At 31.1% G+C, this 27,071-nt stretch overlaps 2 protein-coding genes and 1 long non-coding RNA gene across 8 annotated transcripts; 1 reads left to right on the forward strand and 2 right to left on the reverse strand.

The window, feature by feature from the left end:
- Window positions 1–1,848: 1,848 nt before the first annotated feature.
- LOC130824483 (uncharacterized) lies at window positions 1,849–3,268 on the reverse strand. The gene is made up of 3 exons (XR_009046720.1): window positions 3,003–3,268; window positions 2,841–2,918; window positions 1,849–2,145 (listed from the first exon to the last, which is right to left on the reverse strand). It is a non-coding gene; the product is annotated as an uncharacterized LOC130824483 (long non-coding RNA).
- An 8,860-nt stretch (window positions 3,269–12,128) lies between these two features.
- LOC130824485 (VIN3-like protein 2) lies at window positions 12,129–19,049 on the forward strand. Of its 3 annotated transcripts, none has more exons than XM_057689517.1 (5): window positions 12,129–12,368; window positions 12,667–12,762; window positions 13,874–14,549; window positions 16,404–16,702; window positions 17,697–19,049. In XM_057689517.1, exons 2-5 carry the CDS (start codon window positions 12,744–12,746, stop codon window positions 18,794–18,796), a joined length of 2,094 nt encoding a protein of 697 aa, XP_057545500.1. In that variant the 5' UTR covers window positions 12,129–12,368; window positions 12,667–12,743; the 3' UTR covers window positions 18,797–19,049. The 3 variants fall into 3 exon arrangements, with proteins under 3 accessions (XP_057545500.1, XP_057545499.1, XP_057545498.1); XM_057689516.1 differs by having other exon boundaries at window positions 12,143–12,161; XM_057689515.1 differs by having other exon boundaries at window positions 12,209–12,762.
- A 2,506-nt stretch (window positions 19,050–21,555) lies between these two features.
- On the reverse strand, window positions 21,556–26,342 carry LOC130824486 (replication protein A 32 kDa subunit A-like). 4 transcript variants are annotated; one of them, XR_009046722.1, is made up of 12 exons: window positions 26,030–26,332; window positions 25,797–25,907; window positions 25,579–25,676; window positions 25,419–25,460; window positions 25,066–25,143; window positions 23,431–23,509; window positions 23,262–23,348; window positions 23,109–23,182; window positions 22,843–22,963; window positions 22,329–22,527; window positions 22,011–22,079; window positions 21,824–21,895 (listed from the first exon to the last, which is right to left on the reverse strand). XR_009046722.1 is itself a non-coding variant. In XM_057689518.1 (10 exons), exons 1-10 carry the CDS (start codon window positions 26,129–26,131, stop codon window positions 21,811–21,813), a joined length of 825 nt encoding a protein of 274 aa, XP_057545501.1. In that variant the 5' UTR covers window positions 26,132–26,342; the 3' UTR covers window positions 21,556–21,810. The 4 variants fall into 4 exon arrangements, 2 of the variants coding, with proteins under 2 accessions (XP_057545501.1, XP_057545503.1); XR_009046721.1 differs by having other exon boundaries at window positions 22,329–22,963; XM_057689518.1 differs by lacking the exons at window positions 22,329–22,527; window positions 22,843–22,963 and having other exon boundaries at window positions 21,556–21,895; window positions 26,030–26,342.
- Between the last annotated feature and the right edge of the window lie 729 nt (window positions 26,343–27,071).

Below are 27,071 nucleotides of genomic sequence, written 5' to 3' on the forward strand. Positions count from 1 at the left end.
TGTATACAAACAAGATATTGTAATGCATAACCAAAGCAAGATGCATTAGAGCTTTAGTTCTAGCTGTGTAAATAAGGCAAAAATAATAATCATTAACCCACTCGAGTTTGCAGAAATAACATATGCATTATAAAAGTATGTAGATAGAGCGAGGAGTATAGATGTGCAAGTGGGAGTATAGGCTTGTAGTTGCATAAAGCAATATAGTTTAGTTTCTGTAAGTTAGAAGTGTGTATTAGGATGCAATAGGCATGAGCATTGAATTAACTTCTTTTTATGGGTGTTTTTGTTTTTGTTTCGCATATCTAGAAAACTCAAACCCAAATACTAATGCACTATTCCAATGCATCAGACTTAGGTATTAGATCTAATATTTCGATATGAAAATATGTTAATTCAAATATACGGATACATCCATTTCTTATTATATCCTTCACATAGGTAGATGACCAAGAAAGTATAATCCATTAGAAAAATCACTCATCCTACAAACATTTATGTATAAAGCTCTCTGTTTAAGCCCATCAAAATCAATTAAAATATAAAATTGCTTTTAACTTACTACTTACTCTTTCTTTCTAATGCAAAATAAAAAAATAAAAAAAGCTTATAGTAAAATAACTGCAATTCGACGAACACTTCATCATCCAGCAAAAAAAATCCAAAAAATAATTTGAAATTGCAGCAAATTATTAGACGCTAAATGTAAGTTCAAATTAAGACAACTAAGTAAAATGATCCAAAATTCACAAACCATTGTAACCAGAACGAAAATTAATGATCAATAGAAGTGAATTGGCAATGTTGAACAATGAAGAAAGCTTGATAAGTTATGGATGGTACAATAGTTTAACAGAGTAACGTCAATCAAAATACTTCTACATAAGTAGGTACTGCAGCAAAGCTAACAAAAGATATTAAATAGTCAATTAGTCATAATAGGTAAGCAATCACAAATTTCAATCAAAAACATGAGTTTAGCTAAGATAGATTGATATCTTCCCATAGCCTGTTGCCTGATCAATTTTAAACAATTTAACACAAACCAAACCCATCTGATTTAACACAAACCGAACCCATCTGATTTAACACAAATCAAAAACATGAGTTTAGCTAAGATAGATTGATATTCTTTTCCCCCCCATTTTTACCTCTCACCAAGCATAACATATATATCCTTTAAAAACTTGCGAATATCAACCACAATTGTCACTAAAATCCCATGGATTACCCAAGTATTTTCTTGTGTCTTGTACTAACATGAACACTAACCCATCTTCTGATTCAAAACATAACAAAAACTATCCCATATATTTTTTTGTATTAATGTAATCGTGCACTTAACCACCACCAAAATTCACTTGTTTGTTTGCATTGTCAAATATAAACTTGACATAAACAAATCTCTTAGGATGAAAAAGGTGGAAGGACTCATTGATAATGTCCACAAAAAAGAAGTGAAGTAGGAAGGATGGTGGATATTGGTGAAGTAGCATTGTCAAATACTTTCTTTTCAATGGATTTGGTTGATCATGATTCTGATCTTGGAAGTGAATTTAGAGTAACTATAAGTGATTTGATGGATGAATTGGGGAAACCCAACTTTACTGATTACTTCCCCATCTTGCAGATGATAGATCCACAAGGTATTCAAAGACAATTAAGTTTACAGTTCGAAAGTGAAAATTAACCAAAATTAAGAGTACAGATCATGGTTTACAGTTTGAAACTATTACAGATCATTCTTATCAAAATAACCCACATTTCTTGGGTTATTATAATGGTCAAAGAGACCCAAAATTTGCATTAAAACCTAAATTGCAGATCCAACTGTAATAACAACCATCAGGATTAAATGATTTTTTATAAGTAATAAAGAAATCAAATGATCAACATTAATGACTTACCTGTATAAATTTTGTTCATGAGAAAGAATTTAAACTAAAATCTACAATTTCTGTTATGGTGATATGCAACAATGAAAAAAATAGGGAGAAGACAGTAAAGTTAAGTTTACAGTTTGAAAAGTGAAAATCAACCAAAATTAAGAGTACAGATCATTCTTTACAGTTAAATCTACAATTTTTGCTTGAACCTTTGCATGACTCAAATGTTCTTCTTCGATGCTTAGCTGTTTATGGTGATCTGCAACAGTGACAAAATGGGGAGAACACAGTTAAGTTAAGTTTACAGTTTGAAAAGTGAAAATCAAATAAAATTAAGAGTACAGATCATTCTTTACAGTTTGAAATCTTTACTGAGAAAGTTTGAAAAGATTATATATCATTCTTATCAAAGAACCCACATTTCTTGGGTTATTATAATGGTCAAAGAAACCCAAAATTTGCATAAAAACCCAAATTGCAGATCCAACTGTAATAACAATCATCAGGATTAAATGATTTTGCTAAACAAAGGACATAAACCCTAGAATGGCGAGGGGATGAGGCGAAGCTTTTGCCAGACAAAGATTTGTATCTGGATGATACCAATCAAATGATCTTAACAAATGAAACAGGGAGGGGGATACCAATCAAATGAAGCAGCCAAAGAAAGAGAGATCAGTGGTAAAGAGATTTTGTTTACCAATCAAACAAAATGATAGAACAGTAAAGACACAAACTTAAACAAACGCATGCTCACAAACATTGAAAGTCAGCATGACCAAATCAATTCAAAAACCTAAAAAAAGAACCTTGATCATGAAATTGTAGTTATATAGAATTACAAAATCATCGCCAATCAAACCAAAATATATGTTCTTATAAAAACTCTTTTTTGTACACAATCTTCATCAACCTACAAAAGAGGAGAAAAATACAAATGCAGAAATACTTTACCAAGATTTGATTTCGTCGATAATTCAAGAAGAATTGATTTCGTCAATACCCAATCTTCATCAACACTTTAACAAGAATCTAAATACAAATGCAGAAATACTAAATAAATTTTAAATTTGCATAAGAACTCAAGATTATACAATTCAAAAAGAGAAATTATACCAAGAAATTATGAATGAGGAACTGAATTTCCTTGATTCGATAGTAATTTCGCCATTTCGCGATTCTTCATTGGAACCTAAGATAAATCACTAAGAGATTTCGCCATTCTTCATTAGAACCCTAATTTCAAACAAAGCATAAAAAAAAGAGGAGATAAATCACTAAGCAACAAAGCTAAGGAAAAGGGTTAGAGATCAAAAGAACAAAAGGAAAGGGCAAGCACAGAAGAAAATGGCGATAAGAGGCGTGAATGGAGAAGAAAACAGTAGCGTGGAAAAGCAAAGGAAACTGAAAAAACTTACGTGGATCAATTTCAACCGTCTGTATCTACACGTGGCAGTTCATTAGATCTAAATGTGAACGGTCAAAATAATTGCTCTCTTTCTATTTGTAATAGAGTCACTATAGAAAGTCAAAGGCATATTTTTGTAAATAGTGTAAAAGTCAAAGAATTGCAAATTGAAAAAAAAGATAATTATTTTTAAGAGTATGATTTCACTAGATTTTTTCGTTGTTGGAACTACTCATGATCTTTCTCAAATTGAGGTACTCTTTGTCGCGTTTTTTTATAAATATGAGTTGTCGCCTTTCTTTTCTTCTTACACCCTATTTATAATTTTTTATGAGTTAAATACACTTAATATGACGATGATTTCAAATACCTTTAATTTAATACTACTAAAAGTTTAGATAAGCATAATTGATAATTCATGTTTTTCGGCTAGGTTCACATGGAGATAGGACCCCTTACACTATCTTAACGAATGTGGACTTTTTAAAATTAATTTGTCAATTATAAAGTTTGGTTCAATCCTAATTATTACTTTTTATGTTTTGTCCCATTTGCTGTTTATATTATGTATCATTTTTTAATAATTCTAATTGTTTATAGTTAAAATTTATAAAAGTTTATACATTAATAAAAAAATTTCTTCAATCAAATTGAATAAAATTTTGCCTCAACATATATTAAGTTATAAATTATAACTAAAATATATATTAAAGTTGATGGATGTAATGACAAAATTAAAATAAGGATATAGACACACCTAGAGAAATAGAGGTGATACAAAGTTCCTATTATTATCATAACTTTTTTTCCATGTGAGTTTATATTACAATTTACAAGTACTAACTCCACTCATATTATATATATATATATATATATATATATATATATATATATATATATATATATATATATATATATATATATATATATATATATTATATATATATATAATATAATATATATATATATATATGGATAAATTAGTTTAGAATCACTTTATATGTTCCTCTCAGAATGCAATAGTTGTATTTTACGTGAACTTTGGTGAAAATACAAAATTAGGTTTAAGAATAAGAAAAAAAACGCATAATAAATACGAGTCGTTAAGATGGGGAAAAAATATAAGTTTTTAGATAGAATTAAAAAAAATAATAATAAAATTATGATTATAAAAGAAATTGGTATAAAATTAGTGAAAGACTAAAATAAGAAATATTGCAAATTAATATGAAGAAGATTAATATGTTGTATACTTGTATTAAGCATCAATTTATTTAGATAAATTCAACAAATTCGAATTACATGTAGAGCATATTCTATCATGTTGATTCCACCCATTTCTGTTTTCTACGGCAAAAATGGTAGTGTAACGTACTAACGTTAAACATAAGCTAGTTGCGAAAGAAAGGGTCTTGAACGCCGTGTCTTTAAATTAATACTTTCTTCTATTTACCTTATTAGTTTAATTTATTTTTTTGTTACTATCTATATTATTATTTTTAATTTGTATTTTATTCTTAATCTATAAGTTAAAACATAGTTATGTAGGATGTTGATTGAAGATTATTAATATCAACTTTTTTTAACTTTTAATTAGGAATAATTAGAGATATTAAGGGTTAAATTGTTATATTGACAAATGTAAAAGCTAAATGGGACTAATGAGCTGAATAAGAGGTAGTATTTCCTGCGTTTCATATTTGACTTTTTATGTAATTTAATATATCATATTGATCATTTATATATTGAAAATTATAAAAAGTTAATATTATGAAAATATGCGATTAGACGATTCAAACAAGATCTCACTTGACTATATTTTTCCTTAAACATTAACCACAATAAATAAAATAAACTTAAACGATAAACAGTATTAATAACCGTAATATAGCAAGTATTTCAAAACAAAAGAAATAATCCGCAATTTCTTTTAACTTTTAGTTTGATTGTAGAATTATTTTTTATCTTAATTGAACCATACCACTTATCACAAATAATGTCACTCTTTTTTAAAACTTACCCTATATGAGAAAAGAGTTACTAGCGTGTTGCCTTTATATTTGGTGTCTTGATGCGTAGGAAAAAGAACGAATGATTTCTTTTTCATTTTTCAATATAAATAAATATAAACATAATGAATAAATTGTTTGCAAGTTACACAAAGTATAATTACAGTAAGGCTTTATGATAGGAGAACAAAATTTGTTCTCGTCACTTATGCTGAGTGAACATGCAAAATTTTAGATAACAGTGCCTTCTCTTAACCGTCTTATGGTGGTTTACAAATTACGGTTATTGTATCATTATTAACCCCCCTATTGAAAATCCTAGCTTCGCCCCTATCTTGATTTGTTCATGACAAATTTCTTAGTTAACATATTAAAATTTTGTTGCTTGTATAACAAAAGTACAATACTCTTACGGCCTATTTGGTTGTTGATACTAAAATTAAATGTGATAATAGAAGATTTGTAGTGTAAATTTTCATAATATATACTATGTTATTCCCATGGTGATAGAACTTTGATCATAAAAAAGTTTTTTTCACCATTTTTCATTACCATTTAACACCACATTTTTAAATAGTAATGCATCAAATTGAAAATTTTTTTTGAAGGAAATAAAATTATTAAAAGAGAACAAACATGACCATTAAAATTGTTAAGAGAATTTTCTACCAAAAATACACTACATTACTAATCCTACAATTTAATATGAACTACCAAATGACTAGTTAAAGTCTAAGTCAATTTTCACTTGTATTTTTACGTTTATGTCAATTTTACTCACATAATATAATTATAATAATTGATATATTCAATTAGATAGAACACATTCTTAATCTTAAAAAAAGCTTATATATAGATATACTACTATTGGGAGAATAAAGAGTATACAACGAAGCTAAAACCATTAAAAACATGTAAGAAAATTATTATTTAAACTGGATTAACATTATTTTAGTGCCACAAATCTAATGATAGCAATTATTTTTCAGATTATATTTGACTGTAATTGACAAGTAAAATACTTATTATTTTAATACCCGGTACACACTAAAATAGTGTGGGGCAAGTCCTTACAAGATTTTCCAAAAAAAAATAGGAAAAGCGAGTAGTTTTAGTTTTACTTCCTCCTTTCTGAAATATTGGCTACATTACGATTATTGATACTACTTATCATTCAAATTTATTTTATATATCGCGTCTAATGTGTAAGAAAAAATATAGTCAAGTGAAATCTTGTTTGAATCATCAATTCGTAAACTTTCATGATATTAATTTTTTATAAAGTCAGTTATGCATAATGCAATATACAAATTATCAAAATAATATATTGGAATTATAAAAAAATCAATTATAACAAGTATAATAGAACGGAGAAGTTTTAAGTATAAATTCTACACAAATCCTTGTGAGAGACGGTCTCTTTAAAAGACCATTTCTAATTGGGTAAGTCCATTATATATTTTTTAAAATATTATAAGTGGACATTAAAAATAAAATAAGTAGACATTTAATATATTGAAATTAGGCATTAAAGATACGGTAAATAAGCATTAAGGATAATGTAAATAGGTATTAAAAATATGATAAGTAAGCATTAATCTTTAATGGACTAGACTTGAAATATGTATAGATACGTTGGCGGGTGAGAATAGCTATAAATTCTATAATTTGTAAACCTGTCCATTCAGACATGGGAAGGAACAAAAGAATAGAGAAGCTACAAAGTGCAATCCTATTGGTTTCCTTCCGAAGAAGAACCTAACAACCACTTTCCCCCACAACTCTCAACTAACAAGTAAAGCATTTTTAATTCAAGATTGATACTTTATTATTTAGTGACCAACTTATTAGATAGCAAACACTATGTTAAGGCCATGTTTGGTAAGTGATAAGTGGTATGGGATACAATGCAAGTAGAAGTATTAATTGGTGTACTCTACACAACTCACAAGTAATCCTTTATTTAGATGATCATTCATGTCTATTCTTTTTACTATTTTTTCGCTATTTGTGACAATTATTTTTTGGGGCATTTTTTTCACTCTAAATGACAATTGTATAGTACAATTTGGTCTTGTATCTAAAGCTATAAAAATAATTAATCTATAGTCTATATTAACTATTTATCTAAATCTTGTTTTGTAATTTTAAATGTTCATATAAGTTCGCCTCATTTTCTCCCTTGTTTTAGCTTGCTTGATGATTTGGAAGTCTCATCTTAACTCAGCCAATTGACGACTTTTTCAAAATATAAAAAGATTTCTCCTTACCCACGTAGTTATTCATTTGTCTTTTAAAGTCCTATTGCAGATCGAGGTGTATATATTGATATTACGATCATTATTTTCAAATTCGATAGAAATCCTCGACATTCCTTTCTTCCAAAAATAAAATCTTTAAGTAATTCTTCGTAAAAACACACTACTTATAGAAGAAGTTATGTTAATATTGGTGACAATGTCACCTTGTAGATCAAACGACATCAATGATAGAAAGTTTTGATTATTAATTAGAAGTAAAAATTTAATAGTGAAACATATTATATTTACTCAATAAATTTGGTGAATCATTGTTGAGTAAGGTATGGCACATAAATATATTAGTATGAATTGAGATATGTACGAGAAAGTTCAAATTAATATCTGAACATGTAGAAAGACAAGGAAAGATTAAGGTTTCACTTTGAACCTTTTTCTATCCACAATAGTCCTAAATGAGATGATAAAACCTATTCAGGAAGAATGACAATATGTTTAATCTAAGTCAAAGTAAAATAGAGTATATGAAATGTCATTTAAGCATGAGGGATCACAGCAGTGGTAGTAAAGTATATATAAAGGATCTCATTCCAAGTCAGTATTGTAGATACTTAGGCTCAATGTTTCACTATTTTCATGCATTTTATTTATTTTTATTTAATATTTAACGATCACGTTTGTGTGATAAGATACAGGCTTGGGGAGTTAACGTCAACTTCACCCAGTCTTATTCGTTGCAGGAATTACTTATGATTTTTCTCGAGTTGAGGAATTCATTGGCCACGCTCTTCTTTATGGATATGAGTTGCCGCCTTCCTTCCCTTCCCAAACCCTGTTCATAGTTTATATGGGCAGAATACACTAGTAAAATGATAATGATGATGCTCAATGTGTCAAAAAACAAAAATATTGATCAACATGTTAATTAAACATGTATAGGGACGAATATAGAATGCTCTTTTATATTGATTTATTTTAATTCAAAGCAATTTTAGTCTAAATAGTTGGCATTATTGTTCTACTTGTTTTGTTTTGTTTTGATATTTATATTAGCACTTTTTTTCCAACACTAATTGGTGAATTGATTATGGTAAATTAACCTATCTTTCTTTTTTGGATCAATTTGCCCATCTTTCAAGTACTTCTAATCAATGACAATTTATCCAACTTGAAAAATAACTAGCTAGTCTATTAAGAGAAATATGTGATCAACCATCAACGACCCAACCAAATATTTAATGGTGACTTATAATTAATGGAGTACTTAATTTGTTTCTTATTAATTACTCATCAAATCCTCCAAGTTTGCTACAAATGTATTCAAAATTCTTAGTAAGGTTAAGGGTTTGTTAGTTCGAGCAGCATTATTATTATTATATTCAGTATATTTCGCCTATAGAAACACTATTACATTGTGTCGCTTAAAAGTTAGAGCATAAGCTTTTAAAAATTTTATTAATGAAAATTGAGAAAAAATTTAAATTTATTGATGAACAAGTGAAAATAATGTGTAGTCATATCTATAAATATAAAGTAAAACTTATTATCATGAATAAAAATATTATTTGTAATAAAATTTAAAGAGACATATGTTATTCTCATAAAGTTGACAATATTTAAGTTGTCCATGTAAATTTTTTTTTTTTGAAGAGAAAAAAATTTACATGGACAACTTAAATGTTGTTAATAACTTTATGAGAATAACATATATCTCTTTAAAATTTATTACAAAAATGATATTTTTATTTGTGATAATAAGTTGTCCACTTTTACTTTGGATATATGTAAATTTTTTGAGATTGAGATTGAGAGTATCATTTGAGACTAATAATAGATGTGAGTTGTGTTGGTGTTTTATTTGTTAATTTGTTATTGAAACCTTAGGAGTACGTAGATTGTGTCAATCACACAATTGATGGTGGCATTGACGCCCCGTGATAGTTGATCCAAAACAACAACCAATAAGGCAATAAGTAAAACAATTGTTAAAGAAAGGATATGTGACAAATGACTAGTAGCACATAAAAGCAAAAAGTGGTGTACACTAATAGCCTTATTTTACTATTTTCTTCATTCAATAAATGGAACTATGGAAGTTAGTGCATTTAAGTGTTTTTTATTTGTTCCCAATTTCATGTGAATTCTATGCATCATTATCATTACAATTCACAAAAGCTAGATTTTGAAACTTTTAAAAATAAGTCATTAGCTCATTACTCTTCAGTCTTATTGAATTTGTTACTGATTTTATTTAACAGAAATATAAAATTTTTTATAATAAATATAATAAATTTAGTGAAACCAAAAGAATATATATTTATAGAGAAAAAGAGTTCAAAATAAATTTACTTAGAAATAATCATTTTTTACTATGAATAAAACTCCTTATATCATTGAAGTAACTTATGATAATCCATGTTGTTATTGTCAATTGAATATAGAAGTATATGGTAGCTAAATTGAATTTGATAAATATATAATCATTTATAATTATCGTATAATTGTACCATATTATTGTTTAAAAGGTGAAAGACATCCTTGGAGATTCAAGTGATGCAAGTTTTCATTTTTGTTTAGGTATTCTCTACATCATTTAATCTTACGTTTATCTTTAACTTTTTCTTTATATTTGATTTTGTTTGAAGGCGAATATTTAGAATATAAGGAGTTACAGTGAGTTAACTACCTTCATTTATAATCCTTATCAAAAAATACTCAATTTAAATTATGTCTAGTAATCTAATTCGAAAAGTCACCAAGTAATGAGATATAATTTTAGGGTCTTTCTTTTACTTTTAGTTAGAAGAAGTAGAATTTTTACAACATAAAAAGTGATGGAAGTTTCTTTAATATATGCTATGAAATATACCTATGGGTGATGTATGCTTTTGTTTTCACCTAGCTATATTATATGTATGATCCTTTTTAATAGGTTTTCTTTGCAAAATTTCCCCTTTATCAACTTTGCCTTTAGTACTTGTTTGCACTATTTGTTGGTTATCGGAGCGAGTTCAGAGTTTTAAGTAGTGAGGTTAGTAGTCCATGCATTATCATATATAAAGTATAGTCAAATAATGATCAATATTATATGAAAATAAGTTAGATTGTAGTATATTAAATTGTTAGTTTAAAATATTTATATTGACGTTGAAATTTAGTTACAAAATAATTTTACGTGGAATGTGCTTTAAATTTTAAAAGTAAATTTCTCACTGAAAACTTAAAACTCATAACATAGAATTTTTTCCTTAATAGCCACGTAGGAAAATTTATCTACAACCAAAACATAGATTGGAACTTAAGTAATTTTTTTTCATATTTAATGAAAAAAAAAAATTACTCATTTCAATTTTTTGCAATTTCAGCAATTTTTTTATCTAACACATAAGTAATTGACATCTATACGTGCAAAGTCGGGTATAACATAAGGCCAAATAATTATAAGAGCTTACATTCTTTTGCATTTATTTAATTACTTTTTTTGTAGCATTAGACCTTAGAATGTGAAAATAAAGAGCAAGTGAAAAACGTATGTGAATTAGTGCATTATATAGTAGATATAATCAAATGAAACATTTATAACATGTTTTATTTTGAGGGAATGATAAGTATGAGATTTATAGTTGAGATTTGACATCAAATTTCAAGTGAGATTTTAAAATCAAATGTATTATACTCATATTATTTCTTCTTTAAGGATGAGAATAAAATAAGAATTGATTGAATAAGAATATAAAATTGTAAATTTAATTTTACTCATGATATTTTTTAATTTTACTCATGATATTTTTTCCATTTGTTTTAACTAAGGATAAATATGCTATTTTGCCTAACTCTATGCTCTCAACCTTCAACCCCAAATACCACCCATCTCCGAGATATTTTTTTTTGGACTTTATCTCTTGGAATTCTCATTTTCCAACCTTCTTAGACTATAATCTTCTTTAACGAGCAAGAGACTTTAATCTCAATCTTAAAATCCCATTCTTTTACAAAGTCCTTCTAAACAAATATCTCTAAAAATAAGAAGAGTATAAGATAAACAAAATAGTTTAATAAGAAACATTGTTTTTATATGATCGGAGCCGATTTTTAGTCCGTTTCGGGTAGCCGACCACTTAGAGCCCAAAAATAAGGGGCCTCAAATATTAAATGCTATTATTCAAGCCCGATTTTGAGCAAAACTTTTTAAATAATTTGTTTGTGAACTTTTTTATATTTGAAGTAATTTTAGAATGTAATATTACAATATATTTTGTCTTAAATTGTTTTTCCTTATGAAAAAATTTTTATCATTTGATATGCTGAAGGGTTTCATTTTAAAAACACATCGTAAAAATAAAGAGTCTCTAAAATTTTTACTCCGCCCCTATATATAACACATAGAATAAAAAAATCATATATAAAATCAAATTTATAATATTATAAAGTGATATTTAATCGAACTAAAACAATAACATCTACTCGTCTCATAAACACTAGCCCCACAAGTCACAACAGAAAAAAATAGTAAGCACAAATAGGAGAGTGAAGATAAAATAACGTTGAAAATTAATAAGAGGAGAAAAAGAAGATGACATGCAGCCGCTTTTATTTGTTGGTAAGGCAAGTGAAACTGTGAAAGTATTAATCTTTTTCATCCTTGCCATTTGGCATTTCGCACCCTCCCTCCCTCCGTTACTCTCCCACCCTCCATTACTCTCCCACCCCTTTCTCTCTCCTCTTTTTCTCTCTCCTATTTTCTTTCACGAGGAGAACTCTTATGCATTCCAAGAATTAGAATCCATTAACTCTTCATTATTATTCTGTAATTCCAAGAATCTTTTTTCTTTATATTCCAATCAATTTTCTTCTAAAGTTTCAATCTTTCTTGTTTCACTCCAATGGAGAAATAGAATCCATTTTTGTTCCTTATTTCCTGACCTCTCTCTCTTTTTTTCTTTTTTTCTTTTTTTTTTAAAATTTCTTCTGCTATTTTTTTTTCCTATTTTTGGGTGGTGGGTAGGAGTTAATTTTTAAAGATTTGATCTTTAATATATCATTTTCTCATTGGTACTGACATTTTTTATTTTTTATTTTTTAATTTTATTTTATGTTATGATTAGATCCCTGTTCAGATGAAAGGTTAATAAATGTTGGTTTGGTGACTTACTACCTATCTTGTTATTGATTGTAAACTGAAATGGATTCATCTTTTGAGGGTAAGTCTTCCTTTTCACTACCAATTAATCTCCATTTAGTTCTAGCATTGATGAAATTATTTTTTTTCTCGAATATGAGTGATTTATTTCATGATTAAACTTATGTTTTCTGGGTTTTTCATTGATCTATATAAGTTTTGTTTTCTGGGTTATTTGTTTTGGGTATCTTTTCCATGAAATTGCTATAAGTTTTCCCTTTCTTTGGTGTTCCTTTGATGGGTTTTTCTTTTTTCATTCATAATTTTTGGGGTTAAATTTCACCATATTTTCTTTCAACCCTTTTCTCCAAATTATAAACCCCACAAAAGAAAACTATAAAAGGAAGATGAACTTTTTTCCCTTTTATTTCTATTCATATATGATACATGATGTTGTTGTAGGTTGCATTTAACTGTTTCTTCTGATTTATGGGTCACCAATAATTTTTTTGTTGATTAAGATGGTGAACTATTCCGGCATCTAAGGATGTTTATGGGTCCCACACTCCCACACACTTAAAATTAAGTCTAGTACGTCTTTTGATGGAAGTTGCTAACCATTAGTAGTATACTAGTATCTTGTACCTTTAGGTCAACTTAATTAGGTTTGATAGATTGTGTATTAGAGACTTTTGATGACCTTCCATAGCATAGTGGCATTGCATCTTCATTAGAGGTTTTTGTAATTTTTTTTGTTTAGTGGTATTTTGCAGCTGGTACAGCTGTGACCATTGTTATTTGGACTCGGGTACTGATGTATGGGTACGTGTTCAAGTGTCGGATACGTCTAAATATTCAATTTTACGCCAGTGCCGTACCAAGGATCGGACACGGGTACATCTTGCAAAATGAAAAGTCCGAGTAACATAGGCTATGACTTGTATAATTGTATTGTAGTTCTTGATTTGGTATCTTTTTAGGAGTACTAGTCAAGTAAGAGTTGAAGGATTTTCATTGCTTGATCAGCAGAAAGTCATGCTGAATTTTCTCTTTGACTATTCAATCTTCCTAGTCTTTATTTGGATGGAAATTTGTCTTATTTTGTATTGATTCTCTTTTTCTTGTGAGTTATGATTTTTCAACTTGAACTTGTATCCTTATAGCACCACATTGAGCGTTTGATTTTTGTTTAGGGGCTGTGCTTGATCCGGTTAAATGCAGTAAGTTGAGTGTGGAGGAGAGGAGAGAAATTGTGTATGAACTAGCAAAATGGGCACATGGTGCTCCTGAAATGCTACAAACTTGGAGCCGTCAAGACATATTGCAAATTTTGTGCTCGGAGATGGGGAAGGAGCGAAAATATACTGGTTTAACTAAGTTGAAGATCATTGAGCATCTTTTGAAAGTAGTTTCCGAAAAGATTTCTGTAAACGACGTTAATGGATTACCTATTGAACAGTCATCATCACCTTTAGTTGCTCAAAAAGTTCTGAAGAAGCCTAGGAAACCTGATAATCCTTCTCATATTGTCTCGGCTATCACTATCTCAATGTGTAGCAAGGAAAGTGATATAGATACCGCCATTTATTGTAAGAATTCTGCTTGCAAGGCTAGATTGAGTACGGAGGATAAGTTTTGCAAGAGGTGTACATGCTGTATCTGTCATAAATACGATGATAACAAGGATCCTAGCTTGTGGCTGACTTGTTGCTCAGAGCCGCCCTTCTTAGGAGATTCGTGTAATATGTCATGTCATTTGGAATGTGCTATTAAGCATGAAAGGTCCGGCATCGCTAGAAATGGGCTTGTCTCACAATTGGATGGGAGTTTCTATTGCACTTCTTGTGGGAAGATGAATGATTTGATGAGGTAAATGCTTGCTGTCTGTTAAATATCAGTTTTATATTTTGCGGAGGATATTCTTTAAGTTACTTTAAATTTTGTGTTTATCATGAAAATATTGTTTAGATTATCTTTCGCTTATGAATTGAGGAATGTGTTGTAAGTTTTTATGTTTCACTTTTATGGAATGTGATAGCTAGGCATGCTTTTGTTCTCTCATGGAGAATTACTCCTTTAAAGAGGGATATATAAGGACAATATGTCTATACGGTTACCTTCGGCAAGTAATTTGTGATTTCAACATGACTCTTTTCACACTATACCGTACTTGAAGCAAGATCTCTAATTTGGACAAAAGTGAATGGTAAGGAATTGGTGGTTTTCTATTGTAAAATGAGTCTTTGACTTGATTTTCATATGGATGTACTTTGAATTTTGTGATTACAAAGCTACAAATTAATGTAGATTAGTTAACAAGGCAATTTGGTGCACAACGCGTCCCTACTAGGCAAGGGTCCCTTCAGAGAGGTTTAATGTAGACAAACCTTACTGTGTATTTCTATAAGATGATGCTTCCAAGGCTTGAAACCCGTGACCTTTCGGTCATTCAACAACACCTCAACCTGTCCGCCTAGGCTCCCTTATTCATTGCCTTGAGACTTCTAATTAAGTAAAAATACTTGTCCCTAATTGATATCACTAAGATGACTAATAATATGAACTTAGGTGCCATTCAATATTATTAGATTTTAAGTACTGTTGTTTTTCTGTATCCCTTAGGACTATCTCGTATCTATGGTTAGTAAATCCTTGTCATATTGCAAGTAAATAAAAGCGGAGGAAGTCGGCTTTACTTGGTATTGGGTAATTGATGACCCATCTCTCCGTCCATCAATCTTGTGGACCACTTAACATCAGGTGTACCCTGCTTACAAGGAACTCAGCCAACTTTAATTTTTTACTAGATTTGTCAATCGATTGTCGATTATCATTTGACATCTGTTCTTTGATCGACACAATTGTTATGTTAACTTTTTTTTCTAGCAATACTCCACATTATAATTGATATCTAATGATAAATGTATGCTGCCCTTTTGACTGTATAGCCCTTAACTCATAATTCTGCTTATGGATTCCCTTTATCTAGATTATCATTTAGCATTGCCGGTGCAATATGAGAATTGAGAAACCACAAGTAAGAATGCTTTGGGAGTAAGTTGAGGGAGATTGCTAGAAACTAGAAAGATATAGAAAAAATGGTCCTTGGAGAGTGTGGTTCATGAGTTGTGGTGAAGTGGTGTTGATTAGGGACACTTAATATGATTTTCCATCTCGCATCCAAAACGAAAAATAATCTACAATTTAGTAAACTAAATTGTCACTTTGAAGTGCAATCAGTTCATAAGTCGTTTTTGGATCAACACCCATTCTACATAGGAATGGTTAGGTAGACTATCTAGACGGGTAGTGATTTTCACGAAGCCTGGTAAGTAGCAAGGGAAGACTCTCGGAATAGTTTTTGGCCATAGGTATTGTGATTTCCTCCACATACCCTTTTTACACTTTGCTCCGCCTCCTCAGATGTAAGAGTATAATGCAACAATTTGTTGAATGTGCCCATGACGTGAGAACTGATGCATGCTTTAGTTACCTAATGATTCCATGTCCGTTTCATATTTTTCGCAAGTTCTCGTGGACTTTGGAGTTCCTATTATAGGTTTGACAAAGTGGAGAGCGATATCCCTTTTGAAAAATGAGTGTATTGTGTTCCTGTCGACAGGTTTCAATTGCTAATTTTGCTTGTCGCGTTGTTTTTACCTGATCAACTAGTTAATAGTCCATAGAAGTTGAAGCGGTCTGATTTTAATTTTTGTGTTGTAGCTGTTGGAGAAAACAGCTTTTAATTGCAAAGGACACCAGACGGGTAGACATCCTATGTTATCGTATATCGCTTTGCCAGAAGCTACTGGCTGGAACGAAGAAATACCAGAAGCCCTGTGATATGGTTGATGATGCCATTAAATTACTCGAGGCAGAAGTAGGTAACTTAACCGGTGTTCCCGTCAAGATGGGTAGAGGCATTGTTAATAGGCTATCATCGGGTCAAGAAGTCCAGAGATTTTGTGCTTCTGCTGTGGTGCTGTTTGAGTCGATGTATTATCAAACACCATTGCTCCAAGGTAATTCAATTTGCTTTCCTTTATGCCTATTTTTTGGGGTGTATTATACAAAACTAGTCTACAAACTCGTGTAATGCATGAAGTTTGTTAGTATAGATATACTTAAAAATATAAATTTTAAATAAAGATGCAATTGCACTTATAGTTATCAAATTATAATATTAATAAAATGTAATAATTGATATAAGTTTTCATAACAACATAATAATTTCTTGATTGAATAAACAATTATTGATTATATACTTGAACCAAAATTTGTTATTTTGTGAAATTGATGATTTTGAAAAGAAATTGTGTCAAAATTGACATGCTTGCAAAATTATTGTCCACATAATCCAATAATTGACTCATTCTCAACAAAATTAAAAATACATGACAAAGGTCTTAAAACATGTCATTTGTGATTTTCAACAAAATTAATAATATGTATGATGTTTAAATTTTTTAAATTTGATAAAATAGTTTATATTATAAAAGATATGCATTGTTATATGAAGTAATAAAATCAGTTAAGTTTTACATATTTGATCTAATAAAATACTTTTGAAAAATTAACTTTAATACTTAAAATCATAATTAATGTTATAAAATCTTTTTAAATATAATCTCATTTTAGTCCGTAACAATGCTTCATTTGGCAAAACTCTATAAAAAAGCGTCATTTAGAATTGTTAAGTTCTTTTATAGTATTGTATGATATGATATGATATAATACACCTTAGCAACCATGAGTCCATGATATGGAATTCCCAAACGGATAAAGAGAATCAATGTGGACGACCTTTAGAACTGATGTAATGATTTATGTAGCCGATCCCAATCTTTTGGAATTAAGGCTCCGACATTATTCTTGAGGAGACGTATTTTTCCGAAGAAAATTCTATTTGTAAGTGAATTTTAATTTTCCGCTCTCATGAACTCACCGGGAATCTTAGTTTTGATTGCTGGAGTATTGATTTCATAATAGACACTAATGTCTTCAAAAAATCGACAGATTCTAGAACAATAACTCCTAGTCTAATCAGAGTTGAAGCTATTAATGCAACATCAGTTACTGTGATCTTGGGTCCTGATAATTCTCTACAAGAAACGAATGTGGGTTACACATTGTGGCATCGTAAGGCTAACGACAATCAAGGTCAAGGACTAGAACAGCCAACCTGTACTTTATTTCCTCCACAAACAAGGTTCATTGTGTCCTGTCTTTCCCCTGCGACAGAATACATCTTCAAAGTTGTCTCCTTTGACAGCTCCAAAGAGTTGAGCTCATCGGAAGTTCGACTAACTACCAGTATTTCTAATGATAGTATGAATTGTTCGACGTTGGAGAGAGTTCAAAGCCCAGCAACCAACTGCAGCACTCTTTCTAATCCATCTTCTGTCGAAGACGAAACAAATAATATTGCGCCCTGCAGCGACTTAAATGAGAATAAAGCCCTTTTTTTCAATTGCAGTAACGATCAAAACCCTTCTGATGAGGAGAATGCGACTCGAAAATTTACCTCTTCTGAACAATCTGGTGTTATGAAAGTTGACGTCAAGCACTCTTTGGATGGTCAATCGAGTGAAGCAATGAGCACCGACAATGAATTAAATGACCGACCTTTGAAGAGAAATACACCTTGTGTGGGGACAGAAGCTAGTCTACCGATAACGCCTAGCAAACAAGAAAGCTCAAAAGAAGGAACCACAAAAAAGGCCCCCCCAAAGATCCATGGCAAGGCTCGAAATGGTGGGTTGGAGAAGGACGAGCCAAACGGCAGACGTTTATCGAAGAAAAGAATTATCGAGAGAGGAAATGAAGAATGTGGTGGCGACTGTCCTTCGGACAGCGACTTAGAGTACTACGTCAAGGTGATTCGCTGGCTAGAATGCGGTGGTCATATCGAGAAAAGTTTTAGGCAGAAGTTTTTGACTTGGTACAGCATTAGGGCAACCCCACAAGAAACTAGGATTGTCAAGACTTTCGTCGATACTTTCATTGACGATCCTGCATCCCTCTCCGAGCAGCTTCAAGATACATTTGAAGAGATCATCTCGAGCAAGAGGTTGTCGGCTGTTCCTCCAGGCTTCTGCTTAAAGCTTTGGCATTAACCCGGAAAGCAATAGGTGATTGTTGTGGAGGAAAGGCTTCAGCTTTAGGGTTACCTATTTTTTCGACCTTGAGCCCCAATGGAAGGTCTCGGTCATTCTAATTCTTTTCGACCTTTAGGAGCATGTTAGTATTCTGAATTTCTTTATTCCCTCTTATTATCGTCCTTATTAACAAGCATTCTTCCAATGATAACTGTTAACAATATTTGTCTCTCGTTTATGAATATCGTCAATTTATTTCCTTCGTATGAAATTTCGTTTAGAAAGTTGCAATCTGCAATATGTCACTATTGTATACTTGCGTATATAGTTCAACTGACCCAGAAAACTTGGTAAAGAACAAATTTATTTTCGGGTTTTCTAGGCTTCGTATCACATGTCATTCCGAATGAATTTTACATGTTTTTGTCATGTTTATTGGTTCGAGTTCGATGTTGAGACTTTGTCTTCTTCCCAAAGTTGGTGGAGGTGCGAATGATGCATTGTGCAGCTGAATTTACCATTAGATGAACACTGTATTCCTGGAAAGATGCCTAATAATATACTCCATAAAGTAGTATGTCCTTGACCCATGTATGGAGAAGTCATCTGGCTGTCCTGAATAGGTGGTAGAATAAAGATTGGCATATAATTCCTGAAGAATAGAGTTTCTTTTTGAGTAAAGGGTTTTGAGGTAAGGGGAGGGCTAAGGAAAGGGCATCGAAAATCAAATTCAGTATCCATATTTAGGAAAAGTAATACGTATTTCAATTGAGATAAAACCAGATTCTCTTAAAAATGAAATTTAGATTTAAATCAAAACCTATTTTTGGAGGTATATCGCTCGAGAATAAGGTTGAAATCAATATGATTTAAATATAATATAGATAGTATATGCCATGTGATTCCCTACTTGAAAAAGTAAAACGTATATTATATGAAATTTTAATAATAAACCGCAAGTGTAAAAGAGTTGTAAAAACAAGTTGAACATATAGAATATATGTTATTTGATTCTACCGTGACTTGTATGTTAAGAAATATGGGTAAGAGAGATTGATTATTTGTCATTTAACTAAATAAACTAAACTAAAATAAGCAATTATAAATGATGAAAAAATCAATTAGGAAATAAGCCTAGCTAGGATAATGAATGTCACTTATAATTATGTTTAACATAAACAAACATTGCAAAGAATTAAGAGGCAATGGCATGAAATAAATCACTCAACCATATAAAATAATTCTAAATTCATGTAGTCCATTAGATAAATGTTGTATTAGAATACCCTTTAACCTCATAATAGTCCATGGTATGAATCAATTATCGAATAATCAATAAGATGCTACAAGTCAAGACCTCACAAAAAAAAAAGGTACTAATCAAGGTACAAAGTACTTAATTTTTTTTTTAAAAAAAAATCTTTGTTTTTTTGAGATTTAAAAAAAAAAATCTTAGTAAATTATAGATGTCAATTTACCAGTTAAATCATGCCAAAATAGTCTAACTTATCATAATTAAAGATTAATTTGCCATGCTTGCTCACTAACATCTTATTGAACTTGGAAATTCAAGCAATAACAATTATTAAAAATATGATTTCAGAAAGGAAAAATTACAAAGACAAATTGAACTTTTCCATTAAAAAATTTATTAAGTCAACCTTCAACAATTTCACTGGTTGGAACAAATATTAAATTTATTTTTTATGCAACAGACTTTTACATGTTGACGACTTAAACATTACACCACTTGTTGATGTGGCTATACAAGTAGAAATTACTTTAACGTGGTTGCACATGTTAACATGAGTATACATGTGACCTTAAATGTAGCATTCCTTTTATTTATTTATTTATTTTATTTGATATAATATAATTAATTAGTTTATTTATTTTCTTTGATATAATACAATTAATTAGTTTATTTATTTTATTTTTTCTATTTTTATTTTAATTTTTATCAATTTTAATTATTTTTAGATTAGTTTTTTATAATAATTCTAAAAAATTACTTTAAAATATAAAACTTTAGATCTTCTTAGGACTCCCAAACAAAAGAGGGTTATTCGACATTTTTCACCCATAATGATCCTAAGCCCTTGCCGATCTCATGCCCGGTGCCCCTAACCAAACTATACTACTACAACATATATCAACCAACACTAAGATGTTTTGAAACAAAAACTCAATTTCAACACTTTTTAAGGTTCATGCTATTTGCATTTGGCATTCCAATAATTATATTTGAATAATGGAGAGGACAAGTTAATGGCTCAAATTTAGTAGCTCAAGACGTTAAGTGGCTAATAGACACAAATATGTGCAGAAAATTTAGAAAAAGGATGGCTAGGTAGGTATAAGTAGTATAAGTAGTATTCTGTAAGTACCTCAATACAAAATAAATGAGAACGAAAATGACATAAATAAATGGCGGAAATAAGAAATAATATAAATATATGAAAACACGGGTACCGTATCAACAAGCAATTCCCCAAAGATTTAGTTTTAATGTCATGCTAACGATGCACGACAAGGATATGAAAATGGAATAGCATGCCTGTTGTGAAGGATTTTATAGACATTTTTCCAGATAAGATACCACTAGATTTGGTAGATAAAGGGTGGGGCGAGGCGAGGCGGGTCAAATGTGGGGCAAGTTGGAAGCGGATTGGCACAAAGTTGTGGATCATCACGGATTAACTATTTTTAAATCAGGGCGTTAACGAGTCAATAATCTCATTGCAATTTCAAAGCGGATCGGAAAAAAGTGAAGGAAATTCATTGCAGAACAAATATATTTATAAGCAAAGTACACAAACAGATAACAACATTCAGCAACACTAACAAAGAGCTCTAGAGTTTGTATTCCCATATTCATCTCTAAGACTATCTAATCTTAATCGGGATTATGTTAAGAACTCTCACTATTCAACCATAAAGAAATTAATTTACAAGGCGGTATGCAGAGGATCACAGTGAAAACTCTAGGCTGCTAGAACGGTAGAAAGCCGTCCATTGTTGACATAATGAAATCAAGCATTGGCAGTTGATTTGTAGTGCTCTTCGTCGATTGTTGAATAGACCAGGCCTTCATCCTCAAGAGCTTTCATCGATGCCCTGTCAGTTTAAAAAGCAAGGAATGAGTGAAAAAAGTTTGTAAAGGATCAAGTTTACAAGGTAAAAAAATTGCACATTTTCCATATACTGAGGCAATGGATTCGTAGAACAGTACATGATCTTATCTTTTGGAAGATTTAGTTGCTGCATAAGCTCGTTAATGTGCACCCCTTTTTCCTTTGCCCTAGAAAGAGAACAGCAGGAGTAAATCATAGGTATAGCTAAAGCAATCAAATTAAATTAATAAATGACTCAAGAAAAACCTTCCACTGCCAAGAAAATATACAGGGTAACCAAAAAAATAACCATCTTAAACGGCCAGGAGCAACATCCCGGATAACATCGTGATCTTATGACCACAAAAAAAATTCTAGTATAGAACAGATAGCATGTAAAACAAATGGCAACTTTAGCTCCAAACTTAAAAACTCACTTTACTATGGTTTATCAGCACATCCAAGCTTTCTCCTACAATTTTCCTACGAGCACACTGATTGACATGTTCTTGCTGAATTTAAAAGCATAAGTTCAGAATGTGTTTTCTCCAGAGTCCAGACCCATAAAGATATGTTCTTGGGATGGCTTTATATTGAAATTTTAAGGCAGGGAGCACAAATATTTGCACGAGTATACTATTCCTGGATTAAGTCAAAACTTATACAGTAGTGTATCACGATTAGGATGTCAAACACCTTCATGCTGACTGCTGAGAAGTTAAATACTCATTGTTGCAAGTGAAGCTGGAAACAAAATGAATGGTCTTCCATGGATCTTGTGCGTATAGAAAAAATGAAAAGCGAGCACCCGCTAAACATAGAGTTTAACTCAAGGCTTATGATAATTACACCTAAGCAGATCCAATGACAAGAAATAGTACAGATATTATTCTAACCTCCAGACTAATATCCGCTACACCCTTACTTCAGAGTTTTCCATACAAAGGATACGGAGTACACATATCAATACCAAAGTAGAACACAAATGAGCGTTACCATTTGGATTTCAAAGCTCTCTATCTTCCAAAGAGGATAATTGAAAGTTGAAGCTTTCCATATAGAATTTCCATTGCTAAGAAAAAGTTAAAACAAAAACAAGCATTTGTATATACAATGGAGTACTAAATAAAGGAGCAGCATATATTCATACAGAAAGCAAGAGTAGGCAATAGAATAGCTCAAGCATAAAGGATAACAAAATTCCAAAACGAACTCACAAGTTAGCAGGCTGCTGCAAATAGTCCATCACCATTTTCTCAACACCCTTAAATTCACCAAATTGTCCAGGAAACTGCAGCAAGTCATAAAGAAGTTCACAATTAAACATACAAATCACAAAGATTAAGCTTTCCAGGCGCACTGAAATGTACTTGATTCTGCTGTGCACTCTGGTATCCTCTGAACGGAGTTCCATTGACAGAAGACATCACTTGAGGATCAGTTGAAACACTAGCTGCCTGCAATCAGGACATAAAAATGAGCACAAATCCCTACAGTGTACACAAAACCTTACAGATAGCATAATCATTGTACCAGTACCAGTTGTTTTCTATTATACATGTGAACACACATGCACTCGATGAAGTGAAACGTAAGTTCATTGAAGTCAACCACAGGTCTGTAGATACAGAAACAAAAAGAAAAATAAATCAACAGTGGTTCAAACATCAAAGAATTAAGATGATGAGATCACATATTAGATCACATATTATATACCAAATATTCAAGTGAAAAGATTAGTTCGCTAAAATAAAGTCCTCAAAACTCAACTTTTTGAAACACAAGAGGAACTGCCAAGCCTAGCCAAAGAGGAATCACCTTGCCTAGCAAAGAGGAACCACCTAGCCTAACCAAGAGAAATCACCTTGCCTAACCAAGAGAAATCACCTTGCCTAACCCTGTCAATGCGTCCAGCTCATCACCCACCCACGCCTCACACCTTAGGTACGCATAGGCATGTTTTTTAAAACTAAGATGAAACAAAAATAATGCAGGTAAGAAAGTCTAGATTCTAGAAAGATCAATTCCAGCCGAAGAAAAACTGTAGCTTGAGAATAGAAAGGATATAGAATCTAGAAAATCCGAATAATCAGAAGATTATCCAAGTAGTTGCAAGTTCAAAATTCAAATTGCAGGAAATTATCAAGGAAGTTGTTAACTAGTTTAAATTCAAATGTGTTGATTGGTTAAAAGAAGCATTTGAAGACTTGGTAAAACAAACGGTTAAGAAGCTTTTAAAGGATGCTATATATATGTAAAGACTTCAAGAGTGGAAGACACACACATCAAGCCTTCGTTTATATTATGAGTTTTTATTAGAGCTTGAAAAATATTCCAAGGGTTTATTTATTTTGTAAAAGCAAATCACTATACTATATAGTGGTTTTGATGTAAGATTCGATTACTCTATTCAACCCCCACTTCAAAAGTATTTCTAAGCATTCAAATTGCATAGGAATTCATTTCGATGCAACCAAACAAAAATACTAATGTGGGACACATGAAGAGACATGGCGGTAAATAAAAGTTAAAAGGGGTTAATTTTCAATCATTTTAGCTGCAATTTGTAGCCATCAAAATATTCTCGTGTATAAGAAAGAAAAGCAGTTGGAAGAGGTGCGGGCATCAGGTAATATTAGGCAAGTTCTACTTCTACCTCAATCAGATTGCAAGCACAACTAGTCCTGGCCTCAAAAAAATAAGAACTCCAAAATCCCACTCTAGTTACCATGAGAATCTGAATATCCCCATTGCTATAATACTCCATAGTCTGTAATATAATATTGAAAGAACTAAGATCCACCCTGCACAGTAATTCAATACATACCTGATTTCCCTCAAATATCCAACCCTCCATATCACCCCTCTGCCCCCTTCTAAAACCATAAGAAGGCAGAACGGCAACCTCTGTGAGATCTGATTTTTTAGAAAACAATTCTACAACATAAATAGTTGAAAACACTGGCGAAAATAAGAAGCTCAACTCAAAATATCAGAAACAAGATGAATAACAAGTAGGGCCTATCCGCAAATGTGCATCAGTCATTCAGCAAATGTAATAAAACAAGATGCGTGCCCTCAGACAAAAAAATATACTTTCCACTTTACAAGCACTATCAAAAGTTCCAGAATTAGAAAATAAAAATAAAGCTAAGGAAATCCATGCAAGCATACCTGACAGCATAAGCAACCAATGTCATTTTACCTTGAAACCCTTTTAAACTTGCATGGACACGTACATACATTCCATCCCTATTGCCAGTGGACAAAAAAAATTGAATTTCAACAACACATTGCATTATACAAACCCAGCGTTACTTAATTCAATGTCTGAACTAGTAATTCGCTCAAAACAGTCTAACATTCTCTTTTTTCAGTTCATAAATCATTTGGGATCAATAAATTAGGTAATACATGATCAAATAATGATATAATAAAATTTTCAAATATTATGGTGAAGGAGAGTATTATGGAAAGCAAACGGCGTATGCTAAAAAATGCTGAAAGAGTACAAGTAAAGTACTCACTTAAATTCCTCCATTTCCTTGTAGTCGTATGATTCATTAACCCTGTCGAACCAACACAAGTAAAACCACAATTCTCAAATCCAAATGCCATACTTAACTTATGAAACTCATACACAGACATAATAATCAAAATAACATATAAATAACGAAAAAACCTAACCATCTTTGCACTTTAATTCTCCCAGTTCCATCATCGAGAGTGAATGTAACATCAGGAACCCTTTCAGTCCTATCAGATACCATACCAAGAATGGTAACCTAAATCCACAGCACCCCATGTTCACGCCAATTTCAAACTCAAAATTGCAAAAAAAAAAAAAAAAAAAAAAAAAAGAAGCAAACAAACAAACAAACTCTCTAAGTAAAATGAAGGCATACATTATTGACTTCAACACCATCAATAACGAAATTTTGATTATCGTTGCTTGTTAAAAGCGCTTCGTTTAATTGTTTCACTGTTAAAGGAACAATTCCCTGAGAATCACGATTCTGCAACATACAAAATCGTAATCAGAAAACCCTAATTAATTGAAAATTATTAATTTAAATTGATATAAATTTGAAAGCGAAAATCTGCACCAAATTGCTAGTGAAAAAGAAGGAGATAGTACTTTAGCCGGAGAAAATGATGGATCCGCGGATTGAGTAGCTTGGGAAGGCATGAAACCACCGCCGGAGAAGGCCGCGTTACCGTCGAATTGGCTTGAATACATATTGTGTTAGGGTTAGAGAATGGATTCTGCAAGTAAAATTGCGAAAATTGGGAACCCTAGATTATATTTTGATCAAATAAGGAAAGAAAAAATAAGTATTGAGAACGCTTTGATTTTTGCAGTAGTGTGTTCGCTGGATATTGAAAATGTAGCTTTTCCCGCCGTCTTCGAACAGGGGAAACTTTTTGGGTCTTGTCCAACTTATATTAACTCACAAATTATAGAATTAAACGGCCTTAGTCTTAAGGTAACATTTTTTTTATTGTTAGTAGGTCTCTTGACAGATGTATCTTTGAGAGACGACTCTTGAAGCTCAGCCAATTCATTCAAAAGAAATGTATATTAAACTTTCTTTAGAATAGGCACACATATATCACAAAGCATTTATTATAATCTTTAGCAAGTATTTTGAAATTAATTTTGGTAGATATTTGAACTAGTTTTAGTAGGCATTTGAACTAGTTTAGTAGGTATTTTTGCATAATAAAGTAGGTTTATGAATAATTTTTTAGTGAACATTTATAATAGTTATAGTAGGTATTTTTGCATTTTAAAGCAAATTTTATTTCCCACTAAAGTAGACATTTTGAACTAGTTACAGTAAGTATTTTTATATGCGAAAGTAGACATATAAACACATATAGGCTACTACACATAACATAACCTCCTACACCAAATAATTTAAACACCTACAATACATAACATAAATATGTGATACCTCAGATCTAGCTTGAAAAAAAAGGATTTATAGACTACTCATATCAACAAGATGCGTCTTCTTTTCATGGGAGTCCGTTTGCTAAGAACTCTAAAATTAAGCGTGTTTGGTGGGGAGCAATCTTAGGATGGGTGACTTCCTGGGAAGTTTTCTCGGGTGCGCACGAAGACTTGTGTTGGTCTGTGGGGCCTGTCTACAGTCTCCATGAGTACTAGAGCAACC

This window comes from Amaranthus tricolor, chromosome 9, assembly GCF_026212465.1.
Source record: "Amaranthus tricolor cultivar Red isolate AtriRed21 chromosome 9, ASM2621246v1, whole genome shotgun sequence".
Classification (NCBI taxonomy): Eukaryota; Viridiplantae; Streptophyta; class Magnoliopsida; order Caryophyllales; family Amaranthaceae; genus Amaranthus; species Amaranthus tricolor.

Coding starts and splice junctions, on each gene's coding strand:
- LOC130824485 (XM_057689517.1), top strand. Junction 14,550..16,403: donor AAGATGAATGATTTGATGAG/GTAAATGCTTGC, acceptor TTTGTGTTGTAG/CTGTTGGAGAAAACAGCTTT. Junction 16,703..17,696: donor TCAAACACCATTGCTCCAAG/GTAATTCAATTT, acceptor AAAAATCGACAG/ATTCTAGAACAATAACTCCT.
- LOC130824486 (XM_057689518.1), bottom strand. CDS start 26,131: ATGTATTCAAGCCAATTCGACGGTAACGCGGCCTTCTCCGGCGGTGGT. Junction 25,677..25,796: donor ATGGTGTTGAAGTCAATAAT/GTATGCCTTCAT, acceptor CTGTGGATTTAG/GTTACCATTCTTGGTATGGT. Junction 21,896..22,010: donor CTTCCAAAAGATAAGATCAT/GTACTGTTCTAC, acceptor TTAAACTGACAG/GGCATCGATGAAAGCTCTTG.